The 19,514-nt window shown below is 35.4% G+C and overlaps 1 protein-coding gene across 2 annotated transcripts in view; it reads left to right on the top strand.

Annotated features, from left to right (window-relative positions):
• The first annotated feature begins 17,193 nt into the window (after positions 1 to 17,193).
• The window catches only part of DMD (dystrophin), a 2,109,452-nt gene continuing 2,107,131 nt past the window's right edge, over positions 17,194 to 19,514 (top strand). For both annotated transcript variants that reach the window (XM_012756891.3, XM_012756894.3), the window contains exon 1: positions 17,194 to 17,479. In XM_012756891.3, the coding sequence (XP_012612345.1) occupies positions 17,473 to 17,479 (7 nt within the window). In that variant the 5' untranslated portion in view covers positions 17,194 to 17,472. The remainder of the gene's footprint in view (positions 17,480 to 19,514) is intronic.

The raw sequence follows: 19,514 nt of genomic DNA, 5'->3' as shown, positions 1-19,514 counted from the left end.
CACTTTATTTTGTCTTGGATAAATCTGTACAGAAATATGCTTTAATTTCCTTCAAAGTAGAAAACATGACACTTACATATGTGTTTAACTTTTTAAGGAATCACTAAATTGTTTCGTGGAGTGGTTTTACTATTTTATGTCTCTATTAGTTGTGTGTAAAAGTTGCAGTACCATAGTATCTTTGTTAATCCTTTGTATCTGTTTTATAATTTTAATTGACATAATCATTTAGTATCTAGCTTGCTTGCTAGTAATACCCAACAGCTATTAAAAGTTTAATAGCTATAAGATATATACTAACTATTTTACAATCATTCTCTTACTGTATTCTTGCAGCAAGAGTGCAAAAGAGTAATTATTATTCCTACTTAACATAAGAGAAAACTGATGTTAAGTAACTTGCCCTAGAATACATCAATTATATGCCATGTATCTGTAATTCGAATGCAGTTTGTTTGACTATGGAGACAATGCTTTTAAACAATATGCTATATTTTCCCATCATGGGTTCTAACTTAGATTCCTTTGACATCACGTGACACTTAAAGCCCAAATACCTGAAGGCCTTTGATATCTGGTAGAGTGTATCTCTATTATATTTAAATATACAAATTAAAACATTAGGATTACAACAGAAACTAATTGTATTGAAGTATAATTTTCTTTTCTTTATTTCAGAATATTATAGGGATATAAATATTTTTTCTAAATATTTAAAAGTTATAACAATAATATATATACTTCCTTATTAAAATATTAAATAACATATAGTAGGCTTAATAACAAATATAATATCAAATTAGTAATGAATATAAAAATATGTTGAGCTATATGCAGCATCTATAAAATTATATGAAATATTTTTTCTTTATTTTTATAGCATCAAAGTCACAGGTACTTCTAATACTACTATGGTTTATAGCCTACCAACATAAATAAAAATAATGTTACATTTTAATTAGATATTAATGAAAATAAAGATGTAATATTTTTCTCATCCCAATTAATAGATGTTTCAACTCTTTTCCTGGATTCTTGGACCTGATGTAGGACACTTCAATATTCTACTTTCAATAATATATAGAACATCCAAACAGAAAATTATTATAATAAACAGTGGGCTTCAACAACATTATAGAATAAATTGACTTAAATACATATAAAGAACATTCCATTCAACAGGATAAGAATATAGTTCTTCAGGGGAGATTACATGTTAGGTCACAAGGCAAGTCCTAATAAAGTTAAGAATATCTGAATTTTACCAAGTATCTTTTCTGACTACAATGAAATGAAACTGAAACTCAATAACAGTAAAAATTATATATAAATATTTACTCATACTTGGAAACTAAACAACACATTCTTGAGTAATCATTGGTTTCAAGGGTAAATTGAAAGTGAATTTAGAAAGTATCTTGAAAAAAACAAAAATGAAAACACAACATACCAAAATTTATGGGTTGCAGGAAAAGCAATGCTAAGAGGGATGTTTGTAGATATTTTTAGAAACACCTACATTTAAAAAAGAAGAAAGATCCCAAGTCAGCAATCTAACTGTACCCCTCAAGGAACTAGAAAAACAACAAACTAAGCCCAAAGTTAGTAGAAGGAAAGAAATAAGGATCAGAGTAGAAATATATCAAGGAGAGAATGAAAAATTAGAAAAAAACAAACAAAACTAGAGTTGGTTTTCTTAAAACATTAAAAATATCAGCATACTCTTAGCTAGATTAAGAAAAAAAGAGAGAAGGCTGAAATAAATATAACTGGAAATGAAAGACATTACAACCAATGCCTCAGAAATAAAAAGGATCATAAGGGACTATTGCAAACAATTTTATGACAAAAAATTAGATAACCTAGAAATGGATCAATTCCTGGAAATATATAAATTACCAAGACTGAATCAAGTAGAAATATAAAGCCTGAACAGACCATTAACAAAGAGATTGAAGCAATAGTAAAAAATATCTCTACAAAGAAAACCTCACGACATAATGACTTCAAAGTTATATTAATATTCAAAGAAGAATTAATAACAATCTTTCTTAAACTCTTCAAAGAATTTGAAGAAGAAAGAACACTTCCAAACTCATTTTTTTCTTTTAAATTATTATGGTTACATAATAGTTTATATATCTTTATGGTGTACATGTGATATTTTGATATGGTCATACAATGTGAATTAATGAAATCAGGGCAATTGGGCTGTCCATCACCTCAGGTGTTTATCACTTCTTGTGTGTGTTAAAAACATTCTAATTCTACTCTTTTAAAGTATACCCTAACTTAATGTTGATAATAGTCACTGTGTTATGTTATCAAATATTATTCATTCTATCTAATTATCTAATTATATTTTTATACTCATTAGCCATCCCTATTTATTCCTCCACCATGTTTCACTTCCTGGCCTCTGGTAACCATCATTCTACTCTCTGTTTCCATGAGCTGAATTATTTTTAATGTTTAGCTCCCACATATGAGTAAGAACATGCAAGATTTGTCTTTTTGTGCTTGGCTTATTTCAATTAACATAATGTCTCCAGTTCCATCTATGTTGTTGCAAATGGCAGGATTTCATTCTTTTTTGTGGCTATATAATATTCCAAGATTTCTTTATCCATCCACCCATGGATACTTAGGTTGACTCCAAATCTTGGCTATTGTGAATAGTACTACAATAAACATGGGAGTGCCGATATCTTTTTGATATACTGATTTCTCCTCCTTTGGATATACACCCAGTAGTAAGATTGCTAGGTTATATGGTAAATCTGCTTTCAGGTTTTTAAGGAACCATCATACCATTCTTCATAGTGGTTACACTAGTTATATTTCCACCAACAGTGTATGAGGGTTCCCCTTTCTCCACATCCTCACCAGCATATATTATTGTCTGTCTTTTTTGTGTGTGTGTATGTGTGTTAGATTTTTTTTTATTTCGGCATATTATGGGGGTACAGAATTTAAGGTTTCAATAAATGCCCTTTCCCTCCCTCCCCCCTCCACAAGTCTGAGTCTCCAGCATGACCATCGCCCAGATGGTGCACATCTAACTCATTATGTATGTATATACCCACGCCCTCCCCCCTCCCCCCTGCCAAATACCCTATTACTATAGTACCTATGTGTCTACTTAGGTGCTACTCAGTTAATACCAGTTTGCAGGTGAGTATATGTGGTGCTTGTTTTTCCATTCTTGAGATACTTCACTTAGTAGTATGGGTTCCAGCTCTAACCAGGAAAATATAAGATGTGATATATCACCGTTGTTTCTTAGAGCTGAATAGTACTCCATGGTATACATATACCACATTTTATTAATCCATTCTTGGATTGATAGGCACTTGGGCTGTTTCCACAGCCTTGCAATTATGAATTGTGCTGCTATAAACATTCGAGTGCAGGGGTCTTTTTGTAGAGTGTCATTGGATCTTTTGGGTAAATGCCCAGCAATGGGATTACTGGATCAAATGGTTGATTCACTTGTATCGCTTTAAGGTATCTCCATATTACTTTCCACAGAGGTTGAACTAGTTTGCAGTCCCACCAGCAGTGTAGGAGTGTTCCCCTCTCTCTGCATCCACGCCAGCATCTATTGTTTGGAGACTTTTTGATAAAGGCCATTCTCACTGGAGTTAAGTGATATCTCATTGTAGTTTTGATTTGCATTTCCCTGATGATTAGAGATGTTGAGCATTTCTTCATATGTTTGTTGGCCATTCTTCTGTCTTATTTAGAAAAGTTTCTGTTCAAGTCCTTTGCCTACTTTTTAATGGGGTTATTTGATTTTTTCTTCCTAATTTTCGTGAGTTCTAAGTATATTCTAGTTATCAGTCCCTTATCGGATGCATAGGATGCAAAAATTTTCTCCCATTCTGTAGGTTGTCTGTTTACTTTCATGACTATTTCTTTGGCTGTGCAGAAGCTTTGTAGTTTGATCATGTCCCATTTATTTATTTTTGTTGCTGCTGTGATTGCCTTTGGGGACTTCTTCATAAACTCTCTGCCCAGGCCGATGTCTAGGAGAGTGTTTCCAACTTTTTCCTCTAGAGTTCTAATAGTTTCATACCTTAGGTTTAAGTCTGTTATCCAGCGTGAGTTGGTTTTTGTGAGAGGTGAAAGGTGTGGGTCCTGTTTTAGCCTTCTGCAGGTGGCTATCCAGTTTTCCCAGCACCATTTATTAAAAAGGGATTCTTTTCCCCAGCGTATGTTTTTGTCTGCTTTGTCAAAGATGAGATGGCTATATGAGGATGGTTTTATATCAGGATTCTCACATCTGTTCCACTGGTCAATATTCCTATTTTTGTGCCAATACCATATTGATTTAATTACTACAGCTTTGTAGTATAGTTTGATATCTGGCATATTAATGCCTCCCATTTTGTTTTTGTTGCCTAGAATTGCTCTTGATATTCAGGGTCTTCTTTGGTTCCATACGAAGCGTAAAATTATTTTTTCTATATCTGTGAAGAATGCTGATGGTATTTTAATAGGTATTGCATTGAATCTGTAGATCAGTTTGGGTAGTATAGACATTTTGATGATATTGAGTCTGCCGATCCACGAGCATGGTATGGATTTCCATCTGTTTACATCCTCTGCTATTTCCTTCCTCAGTGTTTCATAGTTCTCCCTATAGAGGTCTTTTACGTCCTTGATTAAGTATATTCCTAGGTACTTTAATTTCTTTGTTGCTATTGTGAAGGGAATTGAGTCTTTGATTTGGTTCTCAATTAGATTGTTGTTGGCGTATATGAATGCCTCTGATTTCTGTGTATTGATTTTGTATCCTGAGACTTTACTAAATTCATTGATCAGTTCCTGGAGTTTCTTGGTTGAATCTTTGGGGTTTCCTAAATATAATATCATATCATTAGCAAACAGTGAAAGTTTGATCTCTTCTGCCCCTATTTGGATACCTTTAATTCCACTTTCCTGTCTGATTGCTGTAGCCAGGACTTCCAGCTCTATGTTGAATAGAAGTGGATATAGTGGGCAGCCTTGCCTGGTTCCAGTTCTAAGTGGGAATGATTTCAGTTTTTCCCCATTCAGTATGATGTTGCCTATGGGTCTGTCATATATGGCTTGTATCATTTTTAGGTATGTCCCTTCTATGCCTATTTTCTTAAGTGTTCATATCATGAAAGGGTGTTGAATTTTGTCAAAAGCTTTTTCTGCATCTATTGAGAGAATCATGTGGTCTTTGTTTTTGCTTCTGTTTATGTGGTGAATTGCATTTATAGATTTACGTATGTTGAACCATCCCTGCATCCCTGGGATGAAGCCCACTTGGTCGTGATGGATTATTTTTTTGATAAGCGTCTGGATTCGGTTAGCTAAGATTTTGTTGAAAATTTTTGCATCTGTATTCATTAGGGATATTGGTCTGTAGTTTTCTCTTTTTGTTGCATCCTTTCCTGGTTTTGGTATCAGAGTAATATTCGCTTCATAAAAGGTGTTGGGGAGGTTTACATTCTTCTCAATGTTGTGGAATAGTTTCTGCAAGATAGGTACTAGTTCTTCTTTGTAAGTGTGGTAAAATTTGGGTGTGAAACCATCTGGGCCGGGACTTTTCTTTTTAGGGAGATTTTTAATTGCTGTCTCTATTCAGCTCTTGAGATTGGTCTGTTCAGGAAATCTGTTTCTTCCTGGTTGAGCCTAGGGAGGCTGTGTGTTTCTAGAAATTTGTCCATTTCCTCCACATTTTCCAGTTTGTGTGCATAAAGATTTTTGTAGTACTCATAAATTATATCTTGTATCTCTTTGGGATCAGTTGTGATATCTCCTTTTTTGTTCCTAATGGAGCTTATTAGAGATTTCTCTTTTCTGCTTTTCATTAGCTTAGCCAATGGCGTGTCAATTTATTTATTTTTTCAAAGAACCAACTTTTTGTTTTATTAATTTCCTGAGTAGCTTCACTCTTTTCAATTTCATTTAGTTCTGATTTGATCTTGTTGATTTCACTGCTTCTGCTGGGTTTGGGGTTGGTCTGTTTTTCTTTTTGCAGCTCTTTGAGTCGTTTCATTAGATTGTCTATTTGTGATCTTTTTGACTTTTGGTTATAGGCATTTATGGAGATAAACTTTCCTCATGGAACTGCTTTAGCTATGTCCCAGAGGATTTGATAACTTGTCTCTCCATTGTCATTTTTTTCATAGAATTTTTTTAATTTCCATCTTGATTTCTTCATTTATGAAGTAATCATTTAGTAGGAGGTTGTTTAACATCCACGTTTTTGTGTAGAAATGTGAGTTTCTGTTAGGGTTGATTTCTACTTTTATTCCACTGTGATCTGAGAAGATACATCGTATGATTTCTATTTTTATTAAATTTCTTGAGGTTTACTTTGCGTCCTAGGATATGGTCAATCTTAGAGAATGTCCTGTGAGCTGATGAGAAGAACGTATATTCAGTGGATTTTGGGTAGAATGTCCTTTAAATGTCAGTCAGACCCAATTGTTCTAGAGTTTTGTTTAAATCTATTATTTCTTTTTTTTTTTTTTTTTTTTTTTTGAGACAGAGTCTCGCTTTGTTGCCCAGGCTAGAGTGAGTGTCGTGGCATCAGCCTAGTTCACAGCAACCTCAAACTCCTGGGCTCATGTGATCCTTCTGCCTCAGCCTCCCGAGAGGCTGAGACTACAGGCATGTGCCACCATGCCCGGCTACGTTTTTCTATATATATTAGTTGGCCAGTTAATTTCTGTTTATAGTAGAGACAGGGTCTCGCTCTTGCTCAGGCTGGTTTAGAACTCCTGACCTTGAGCAATCCTCTGTCTCGGCCTCGCAGAGTGCTAGGATTACAGGCGTGAGCCACCGCGCCTGGCCCATTATTTCTTTATTAATTTTCTTTTTGGAGGATCTGTCTCGTGCCATCAGTGGGGCGTTGAAATCTCCGGTGATTATGGAGTTGCTATTATTCAATTTGCTTAGATCCAGTAAGGTTTGCTCTATGAATCTGGGTGCACCTAAGTTGGGTGCATATATATTTCAAATTGTCATCTCTTCTTGTTGAACTGTGCCCTTCACCATTATATAATGACCCTCTTTGTCTTTCACTACTTTTGTTGGTTTAAAAACTAATTCATCTGAAATTATAACTGCCACGCCAGCCTTCTTTTGGCTTCCATTTGCTTGGAATACTGATCTCCACCCTTTTACTTTTAGTCTATACGCGTCCTTGGAGGTTAGATGTGTTTCCTGAAGACAGCATATACTTGGTCTGTATTTTCTTATCCATTCAGCCAGCCTATGTCTCTTGAGTAGAGAGTTTAAGCCATTCACATTTATTGAGAGAACTGATAGGTAAGGTAGATTACTGTTCATTCTGTTGGGTTGGGTGTTGTTGCTTTGATTTCTGTCTTGAGCCATTGTAATATCTGGCCTTTAATCTTTGGGTTTTGGTTGTTTTTATATTCTTGAGTTTTTATTATAGCGTTCTGTGCGTAACACTTTTTTTGAGTACTTCTTGTAGGATTGGTCTTGTCTTGGTGATTTCTTTGAGACTTTGCTTATCTGAGAATGTCTTGATTTCTCCTTCATATATGACGCTTAGTTTTGCAGGGAATAAGATTGTAGGCTGGGCATTGTTTTGTTTCAGAAGAGTGAGAATGGGGCCTCAGTCTCTCCTTGCTTGTAAAGTCTCAGTAGAGAAGTCTGGTGTTATTAGAATTGGCTTTCCCTTGTATGTAACTTGTTTCTTTCGTCTTACAGCTCTTAGAAGGGCCTCTTTAGTTGATATTTTGGTCAGTCTGGATGGTGCATGAGAAACACCGCCAGACAGAGTGTCTCTGCAGAAAAGACAGATTCTACCAGAAATTAGAAGAAAGAAGCAAGAAGATGAGCATAGAGTGGACGAGGGTCGGAAGGAGGGGTACCTTAGACCACTGGAGACTCCATGGGAGGAGGCTGCAGAGGAGAACTGGCAGCTGAGACTGCCAGAGCAGCCTGGAGACCGGCAGGAGGGGTAGCTGGATTGGCCAAGTTTCCCCTCCCCTGCTTCTCGGACTGCTGTTGGGCTCCCCAGCAGGTAGAGAGACCTGTGGACACCAGCCCAGAGACGGCCGCTGCCAGTGAGCGGTAAACCAGTAATGGATGTGGCATCAGGCTCCCAAATCCCTTGGGGCACCTCCGTGTGCACAGACCCGAGCTGTGTGGCAGGCGCCATATTGCCTCCTTCTCCCCTCCGCTGACCCTACCTGTGGCTTCCCAGAGAGACAATACTGCCACCAGCCAGAGGCAACTCCAGGGAACTGGACCTTCCCTTTTGGGGCCCTACAGCTGACTAAGAGGAACTCAGACTGTGAGCTCCCTACCTGCCAGCCCTCCCAGGTGCTGCTGGGATGGTGATCCCAGGAGAACGGGGCAGACCCTGAGGCTGAGAGACATAGACCCAGCTTTGGCTCCCTATGGGTGAATTGGGACTGGCACTCCTCTCCCTGGTGGGGATATGGTTTGAACTCTGGGGCCCAGAGATCAGACCTGCAGACCAGACCAGATCCCGTGCACCAAGGTCTCACATTGCCCAGGGCACAGAACAGCCTACTGAGGTGTGTGTGCCTTTAGAGGCAGATCAGTATCCTAGAGGGCAACCCTCCTCCCAAAGGGAGGCTGTGAGCCCAGCCCAGGTGGCTTTCCTGCGCAGGGAAATTCCTGGCCGGCATCACAGTCAGGGGAGGCCTGGTGGCGTGTGGTCTGGCCTGCTGGCAGAGGCCTAGGAGTAGCTGTGGAGTTGGGGAGGGTGGAAAGAAGTGAGGCCCACTCCAGACTGCAGGTCTCAGACAGCCCCACCCCCACACACAGACTTTCTTACTGAGCTGTGCCATTCCAGCCACTCCCTGACAGCCACTCCCTGACACCCCTGCTAAGACATTGGTGGTGCCTGAGGGCAGGCTTACCCAACCTAGCTCTGCCCAGACTCTCTCCTAGACCAGCCCTCACTGAGGGGGAGAAAAGGACACACCTGGAAGTCCCAGGGCCCCACTGACCACCTGAGGCCCTAGAGTGCCTCTCTACAGGAACAAGAGTGTCTGTCTTTTTGATAAAAGCCATTTTAACTGGGGTGAGATGATATCACGTTGTAGTTTTGATTGGCATTTCTCTGATACCTAATGATGTTGAGCATTTTTTCATATACCTGTTGGTCATTTGTATATCTTCTTTTGGGGAATGTCTGTTCAGATCTTTTGCCCATTTTTAATCAGATTGACTTTTTCCTAGTGAGTTGTTGGAATGCCTTATATAGTCTAGTTATTGGTCCTTTGTCAGGCAGGTAGGTTGCAAATATTTTCTCCTATTTTGTCGGTTGTCTTTTCCCTCTGTTGATTGTGTCCTTTGCTGTGCAGAAGCTTTTTAGCTTTATGTCATTTGTCCAATTTTTCTTTGTTGTTTTTTTTTTGGGGGGGTGGGGGCTTTGTGGGTATTGCTAAGAATTCCTTGCCCAGACCAGTGTCCTAAAGCATTTCCTCAAAGTTTTCTTTTGGAAGTTTTATATTTTCAGGTCTTAGTTTTAAGTCTTACATCCATTTTAATTTTTTGTATATGGTAAGAAATAAGGGTCTAGTTTCATTCTTCTACATATAGATATCCAGTTTTCTCAGCACCATTTAGTGAAGAGACTGTCCTTTCTACACTGTATGATCTTGGCAACTTTGTTGAAGATAGTTCACTATAGATGTGTGGATTTATTTCTGGGTTCTCTATGCTCTTCCATTGGTCTATGTATCTGTTTTTATGACAGTATCATGTTATTTTGGTTACTACAGCTCTGTAGTATAATTTGAAGTTAGGTAATGTGATACATCGAGTTTTTCTTTTTTTTTTTTTCTTTTTGCTAAGGATGGCCTTGGCTAGTCTGGGTCATTTGTGGTTCCATATACATTTTGGGATTTTTTTTTAATTTATGTGAAGAATGACATTGACATTTTGAGGGGGATTGCATTGAATCTGTAGATTGCTTTGGGCAGTATGGAGATTTTAACAATATTGATTCTTCCAACCCATAAGCATTGGATATCTTTACATTTTTTGGTGTGTGTCCTCTTCAATTCCTTTCATCAATGTTTTATGGATTTCATTATAGAGAACTTTCACTTCCTGGTTAAGTGTCTTCCTTGGTATTTTATTTTATTTGTACCTATTGTAAATCGGATCATGCTCTTGGTTTCTTTTTCAGATTGTTTTCTGTTGGCATACAGAAGAAATGCTACTGATTTTTGTATGTTGATTTTGAATCTTGCAACTTTCCTGAATTTATCAGTTCTAATATTTTTTTGTGGAGTACTTAGGGTTATCTAGACATAAGATCATATTGTCTGCAAACAAGGTTAATTTGATTTCTTCCTTTCTAATTTGGATGACCTTTATTTCTTTCTCTTGTCTGATTGCTCTAGATAGAACTTCTGGTACTTGTTGAATAACTGTAGTTAAAGTGGGTATCATTGTCTTCTTCCAGATCTTAGAGGAAAGGATTTCAGTTTTTTCCCATTCAGTATGATATTTGCTGTGGGTCTGCCATATATGGCATTTAGCATTTTGACATAAGTTTCCTCTATACCCAGTTTTTTAGAGTATTTTTTTTATCATGAAGTCATGTTGAATTTTATTGAATGCTTTTTCAACATCAGTTGAAATGATCATATTGTTTTTGTCCTCCATTTTGTTGATATGATGTATCACATTGGTTGATTTGCATATGTTGAACCATCTTTGCATCCCTGGGATGAATCCAACTTCATCATGATGAATAATATTTTTAATGTGTTGTTAAATTCAGCTTGCTAGTATTTTGTTTAGGACTTTTGCATTTATGTTCTTCAGAGTTATCAGCCTATACTTTTCTTTTTTAATTGTGTTTTTGTCTGGTTTTGGTGTCAGGGTGACATAGGCCTCATAGAATAAGCCAAACTCACCATGGAGTACTACTCAGCTTTAACAAACAATGGTGATATAGCACCTCTTGTATATTCCTGGACACAGCTGGAACCCATTCTACTAAGTGAAGTATCACAAGAATGGAAAAACAAGCACCACATGTACTCACCAGCAAATTGGTATTAACGGATCAACACCTAAGTGGACATATAGGAGTAACATTTATCAGGTGTTGGGAGGGTGGGAGGGGTGAGGAGGGGATGGGTATATACAACCGAAACGAGTAAGATGTGCAACGTTTGGGGAATGGACATGCTTGAGGCTCTTAATCGAGGGGGGAGTGGGGCATGGACAATATATGTAACCTTAACACTTATACCCCCACAATACGCTAAAATAAAAAAAAAAAAGAATAAGCCAAACTCGTACTTAGAGGCCTGTATCACCCTGATACCAAAGCCAGAGAAAGACACCACAAGAAAATAATCCTACAGGTCAATATCTATGATGTGTCCTTTCCCCACTATATGATCAATAAATCCTCAATAAAATACCAGCAAAATGAATTCAACAGTACATCAAAAAGATGATACACTATGGCCAGTTGAAATTTATCCCTGGGATGTAATGTTAGTCTAGCATACACAATTCAATCACTGTGACACACCACATTAGCAGAATGAAAGATAACGACCACATGACCATCTCAAGAAATGGAGAAAAATGATTTGATAAAGTTCAACATCCATTCATTATAAATATATTTTTAAAAACACTCTCATCAACCTAAGTATAGAAGAATCTTACCTAAACACAATAAAGACTATTTGTGAAAAGCCCACAGCTAATATCATAATCAATGGGCGAAACTGAAGGCTTTTCCTCTAAGATCTTATACAAAGCAAAAATGCCCACATTCACCATTTTTATTCAACATAGTAGTCAGTGTCCTAGTGAGAGCAGTTAAGCAAGAGAAAGAAGTAAGAGACATTCAAAATGGAAAGGAAGAAGTAAAATTATTTCTGTTTCTAAATGACATGATCTTATATGTAGAAAACCCTAAAGATTCCATTAAAACTTGTTAGAGTAAAGATATTCAGTAAAGTTGCAAGAAACAAAATCAGCATACAAAAATCATTAGCATTTCTTTACATAAGCAACTAACTATCAGAAAAGTAAATCAATAAACATGTTCAGATTTAGTTTTATTCATTGATACATAATAGTTGTACATATTTATGGGGCACATTTTTCCATATACACATACAATGGGTAATGACCAAATCAAAGTAATTTGAATATCTGTGACCTCAAACATTCATCTTTTCCTTGTGTCAGGACCATTCTAAATGTTCTCATGTAGCTATTTTGAAATATACAATAAATTCTTGTTAACTATGGTCATCCTACTGGGTTATGAAATACTAGAACTTATTCCTTCTAACTATATTTTTATACATATTAACCAACCTTTCTTTATCTTCCTCTACCTGCTAACCTTTCTAGTCTCGGATAACCATGATTCTACTCACTTTTTACATGAGATAAACTTTTTAGCTCCCATATTTGAGTGAGAATATTTAATATTTGTCTTACTCTGCTTGACTTATTTCACTTAACATAATGTCTTCCAATTCCATCCATTCTGCTGCAGATGATAAGATTTTATTATTTTATATAGCTAAAAGTTTCTTTGTTTATATTTACCACATTTTCTTTATTCATTCATCCATTGATGGACACTTAGAAAATAATTCCATTACAATAACATTGGAAATAATAAAATACTTAGGAATAAATTTATCCTAAAGGTAAAATAACTGTACAGCGAAAATTACAAAGCATTGCCTCAAATCGTGGTTTGGGGGTGGCAAAGTCATAACATGTAATCAAAATGTTTGTACCCCCATAATATCCTGAAATAAAATAAAATGTAGAGTTTCTTTTGAAAAAAAAAGAAAAATTAAAGAAGGTACAAATAAATGGAAGACTATTCTGTATTCATGGATTGGATGAATTAATATTGTTAAAATGATCATACTACTCAAAGAAATCTACAAATTCAACATAACTCCTATCAAAATTCCTCTGGCATTTGTCAAACCAGACAAGGAACCAGAAAATTCTAAAATTTTTATGGAACCACAAAATAAGTAGCTAAAGAAATCTTGAGAAAGAAGAACAAAGTTGGGTACATCACACTTCCTGATTTCAAATTATATGACAAATCTTCAGTAATCAAAACAATGTAGTAGTATCATGAAAGCAGACATATAGTCTAATGCAACAGAATACAGGGCCAAGAAATAAATCCATGCATATATGGTCAACTAATTTTCAAAAAAGGCACCAAGAATACACAGTGGGGAAAGAGAGTTTCTTCAGTGGTATTAGAAAAACTCAATATCCACATGCAAAAGAATAAAATTGGACCCATATCTTACACTGTAAACAAAAGTCAACTAAAAATGAATTAAATACTTAAATGTAAGATCTGAAACTGTGAAACTCTTAGAAGAAAGCATAGTAAAAACCTTCTCAACATCGATATTGACAGTAATATTTTAGATAGGACATCAAAGCACAGGCAACAAAAGCAAAAATGAACAAGTAGGACTATAGCAAACTAAAAAGTTTCTGCACAGCAAAGGAAACAATTAACAAAATGAAGAGACAACTATGGAATGGGACAAAATATTAGCAAACCATATATCTGATATGCAGCTAATATCCAAAATATATAAGGAACTCAGAACCCAAGGGAAAAAAAAAAAGAATCCCAAATAATCTTATTAAAAACTGGGCAAAGCTTCTGAATAGATATTTTTCCAAAGAAGACATATACCCAACAGGTATATGTAAAGATTCTCAATAGCACCATTCATCAGGAGATTGAAAATCAAAACCATTATGAGAATTATTTTTTCTAAATCTGTAAAGAATGATGGTGGTATTTTCATAGGGATTGCATTAAATCTCTAGATCACTTTAGGTAGTATGGACATTTTAACAATATTGATTCTACCAATCCATGAGCATGGTAGGGATTTCCATCTGTTTACATCTTCTACAATTACTTTTCTCAGTGTTTCATGGTTCTCCCTATATGTCTCTCACCTCCTTTGTTAAATATATTCCTAAATATTTAATTTTCTCTGATGCTACAGTGAAAGGTGTTGCATCTTTACAACATCACTAATCATTAGGGGAATGCAAATCAAAACCATGATGAGATATCACCTAACTCTTAGTGAGAATGGCCCTTATCAAAAAGTCCTAAAACAACAAATGCTGGCATGGATGTGGAGAGATTGGAACACTCTTACACTGCTGGTGGGACTGCAAATTAGTACAACCCATATGGAAAATAATTTGCAGATACTTCAAAGAGCTAAAAATAGAAATACCATTTGATCCAGCAATCCCACTACTAGGCATCTATACAAAGGAAAAAAAAGACATTCAATAATAAAGACATCTATGCTTGAATGTTTATAGCAGCACAATTCACAATTGCAAAGATGTGGAAACAACCCACATGCCCATCAATATATGAGTGGAGTAATAAAATGTCATATATGTATACCATGAAATACTACTCAACTACAAAAAAAAATGGTGATGTAGCACCTCTTATATTTTCCTGGATAGAGATTGAGCCCACCCTTTGAAGTGAGGTATCACAAGGATGGAATAACATGTACCACATGTACTGGCCATCAAACTGGTACTAACTGATCAACACTAAGGTGTTCACATGGTAGTAATACTCACTGGGTGCTGGTAAGGTGGGATGGGGGGGTGGGGTAAATCCACAACTAATGGAAGCAGAGTTCACTGTATGTGGAAAGGATATGCTTGTACCCCTGGCTTGGGTGAGGCAAATGCATTACATGTAACCAAAACGTTTGTTCCTCCATAATATCCTGAATTAAAAAAAATAATAAATCATTATGAGATATCAGTTCATACCTGTTAGAATGACAATTAATCAAAAGATGATAAGTGCTATTGAGAATTTGAAGAAAAGGCAACCTTTATACATTGTTGATAGAAAAGTAATTTGCCATTGTAAAAAACAGTATGGGTGTTCCTCAGAAATTATAAATACAGCTACCATAAAATTCAGTATTCCCTCTTTTGGATATATATGCAAAGGAAATAAAATCAGTACCTTGATATCTGTACTTCCATGTTCACTGCAGCATTATTCATAATAGCCAAGATATGAAAAAGCCTAAGTGCACATAGACAGATTATCAATAAAGGAATTGTGGTATGTATAATATCATATATACTATCAAGTGTCATTAAATGAAATACATATAATCATATTATTCAGCCTTAAAAAATAAATAAATCCTGCCATTTGTGGTAATGGTGATGAACCTGTAGATCATTATGCTAAATGAAATAAGCCAGACACAGAAAGAAAAATACTGCATTATCTCACTTGGATGTGGAATCTAAAAAAAGTCCAATTCACTGAAGTACAGAGTAGATTGGTGGTTACCAGGGGCAGAGGGAGATGGAGAATTCAGAAATGTTGTTCAAACAGTACAAAGTTTAATTATATAGGATGAATAAAGTCTAGAGATCTGATGTACATCAAAGGACTATAGTCAATAATAGTGTATGTATGTGTGAAATTTGCTAAGTGAGTAGATCTCAAGTGTTCTTACCAAACACAAAAAAAGAGGTAAACAAATGAGGGATGGATATGTTAATTAGATTGACTATAGTAATCATTTTACTGTGTATATCAAAACATCATGTTGTATAATTTATACAATTTTTATAAAAATTTAAAAGTGAAGGTAGGCTTATGAATAGGTGAAATAGAATATGGAAAATCTCTGAAACAGGAAAGAGCTCAGTAATTTAGAGTAATAAAAAGAAGTTCATTGTTGCTGGAGGAAAGTGAGAAAGGAAGGAGAAGCAAGAGTTGAAGCTAGAGAAGTAAGCAGAGGCCAAGGGTAGAATAAAAATCACTGTGTTTATGCCATTTGCAATATCTATGATAGATAGGCTAACCTCAAAAGATTTTTTTTTTTTTGTAAAACAACAGTAATCGACAAACCAGTGTTTTCAGAATTATTATCTGGAATGATGTGTATATTATTTTAAAGAAACTTTGGTGGGTTCCAGTGGGCTCAATTTATCTTTCTGGTTTATTTCCAGAGTTTATAATTTAAACATAATAAACTATAAGTTAATGATTTTGTGTATGTCCTGATATATGAGGCTTCTTTGATTTGTTACATAAAAATTAAAATGGAAATAGAATAGCTAAAATGTATGTGTGCACACACACATACACCCCTTAGGAAAACAATAATTCATAATAGTGATATTGGCATATCTTACAAATGCTAAATGGTTATTCCTTATAGTTTCATAATGCAGGTACTATACCAGCTGTCTATTTACTTGTTGTGTGGTGAGGAATAGATTCCCTACTAAATTGAATATCTAATAGATGACTGAGAGAAAACATAAGATTTTATCAATTCCCCCTTTTTAAAAGTATTTTTCTTGAAAACACTTAAACTTTCTCATTTAATGATTTAAAATCATAAGTATATGTGTCCCAAGACAGGTGTACTTAGAAGTTTCAGATAAAATTATACTTTTTAAATTGATGGTAATTATAGTTCCTTTTAACAAATGCTGATTCATAAATAGTATTTTAAAAATACAAAATGCATTTTCCTTAAATGGCACTTATTTACTTGGTAAACAAGTTCTGTAAGAGACTCAGCTAATCTAATTTCTTACTTTGTGAAGAAAGTACTCTTCTCAAGTCAAAATATCAAAGTATAAATAAAGCTTTCCCTTGGGAGAAACACACAGAGTATCAGACATTAAATATCTCCTATGTGCAAAATAAATAATATTTCCCTGAAAAAACTCTTTTATTTGAAAATTTGCTGTAGAATCACAAGAGGTAAATCCCAGAGAGTGCATTATATATATGTTATAATAAAGCAGAGACGAGGAGCTGAACATAAAATATCCTTATTTCAAAAGTACAATCAGAAGAGAGAGTTTTTACCCTTAAAGGGCTGTGAAGATAAGTAAAAATCAGCTAAAATTTCAGTGTGAATAATATGATGTGTGGCAAGGAACTCTACTCTTGGTATAGTTAGGAAAATAACCTAATCCAAAGGCTTTGCATCTGTACAGAGGAGCGAGTGGATACTGAAAGAGATTTGCAGATCCACTGTTTTTTAGGCAGGGAGAATGCTCGTTAAATGCAGAACGCTGCTCTGGCTCATGTGTTTGCTCCGAGGTGTAGGTTTTGTTCGACTGACGTATCAGATAGTCAGAGTGGTTACCACACCGACGTTGTAGCAGCTGCATAAGAAATGACTGAGAGAATCATGTTAGGCATGCCCACCTAACCTAACTTGAATCATGCGAAAGGGGAGCTGTTGGAATTCAAATAGACTTTCTGGTTCCCAGCAGTCGGCAGTAATAGAATGCTTTCAGGAAGATGACAGAATCAGGAGAAAGATGCTGTTTTGCACTATCTTGATTTGTTACAGCAGCCAACTTATTGGCATGATGGAGTGACAGGAAAAAACAGCTGGCATGGAAGGTAGGATTATTAAAGCTATTACATCATTATGAATACAATTAGAAGCTGACCATGACAAAGCATATGTTTGAACAAGCAGCTGTTGGTAGCTGGGGTTTGTTGCCGAGCTCTTCAAACTCTGCAAACAGTGTTGCTTTTACTGAAAGGATTTTAAAATTACCTTGTGCTGCGTTAGATTTTGTGGGGGGTGTGCTTGCCTCCAACCTCAGGGAAACACTTCTGGGATAGAAATCAGTGTTAGAAGATTTTAGAATAAAGTATTTTTCAAGAGTCTATGTTTCTCCAGGTAGATGATGACAGGGAGAAAAAAAAAATCTATGGGGAAATCTCCCCCAGCTCAGTTATATGTAATTTAGTTGCAAGGACTGATTGATATATTGGCATATTAAGACATTGAGAGAAATGAGAATGTATAGAATGTTTGGATAGGTTGAAAATTGTTTTACTTGGTTTCTATTTTATAAAGAGTTTGGCTGTCAGTCATTTCTCCTCCTCAATTTCTAGCTTTTGACATTTATTCAGTCATTCTGCATTATATGGAGAAAATATATCAATATCTCCTGCAGGCTTTTTCAACAACTCTAGCATCTGTTTCAGCTATTGAACTGTATTCACGTTTTGCCAAGTTGATGTCGACCCAGCTGGTCTGTCATTTCTCGCTTGATTACTGCTCTTAATTTCTCTGTATCAGCTTGTTTCAGATAGGGCTTTGAAAGCTGTTAATGAAAAATGCCAGAAAATGATAAATTATCGAAAATTTTAGCATTTATTTATTTATATATTTTGGAACCTTAATGAGTTTTGTTTTACATTCTTTCTTGCCTGTGTACAATTTTTAGAACCCTTTTCCTGTTTTGCAATATTTCTTTCTCCTACAATCAGTAGATTATACTTATAAGTACTTTCAAACCAATGGAGTATGAGGATAGACTGTATTTGGCTCCAAAAATAAAGTTTTTTTGGAAAGGGGGAACAATGTATGCTTTTTATGGAAACTATGCATCGTTTCTATATCCTGTCTTCATATGCTGTCATGAGGATCTGTCAGTGAGTGTATATTGGACCGAACATATTGAAATAATTTTAATCACCACTAGGGTAACAAGAAAATAAAACAAATTTAACAAGTGATTGTTTAAAACAGTTGTCAAATAATAGATTTTCTTGAGTATGAAAAGCTTGATTATTAACTGTATATAAAATACAGAATTTTTCAGCTCTCTACCCCGTCTCCCTAATAGCCTACCTAGGCAGCTAAATCATCAAAGTTAATGGACTATCATATATGAACATCTAATATGACCTTTCATTGTACACAGTGCTGCTCGTATGTGCTGTGCCTTTTCTGTAGTAATTGTAATATCCCAGTCAGTCTGGTTAAGGAACACTACTGGCTGTTATGTAACTTTTTTCCTGTTAGTCCATGTTTTTTCAATTACGTATTCCTCTTAGAGTAAGTTAAAACAACATATATTTAAATATCAGTGAATCAATTAGAAACTGGTGGGTTAATTATGCTACTTGGAGTTCTCCAAAATAATTACTAACTTATGTTTTGAAAAATAGTCAAGGATTTGGATGAGTACTTTTTAACCTTGAAGTGTACATGACTGTGGTTGAATATATCATTCATAATTCATACAGAGAGCAAGAAAGAAAATAGTTTTCTAGATGTGTAGTTTTAGCAGCAAAACTATTTTTAATAATGTGGTTCAGGAAATCTTATTATTTCCCTTTAATAGCTTTAAACTACTGTATATGCTTTCACATAGACTGTTACAGTAAATGTGTTAATCTTTGAGGAGCTCAAAGACTAACAGAAAATTTTGCATCCAAATGATATAGAGTTATTTTTTTGGTTGGTTGACAAAAATCTGCTGTATTTACACTATTGTTTAAAATACAGCCCTCTTTTGCCAATTTTATTTCTGAACTTTTTACGAACACTTTAAGTGACAATTGAAGTCTGCAAAAACTCTTTTATATTGCATCTTTAGTAGGAATCTCCTTTTGTGAATTGTCTTCTGTGAGAAAA

This window comes from Microcebus murinus, chromosome X (genome assembly GCF_040939455.1).
Source record: "Microcebus murinus isolate Inina chromosome X, M.murinus_Inina_mat1.0, whole genome shotgun sequence".
Lineage (NCBI taxonomy): Eukaryota > Metazoa > Chordata > Mammalia > Primates > Cheirogaleidae > Microcebus > Microcebus murinus.
The sequence above is the reverse complement of the archived record's forward strand: the minus strand, read 5'-3'. Positions and strand labels throughout refer to the sequence as shown.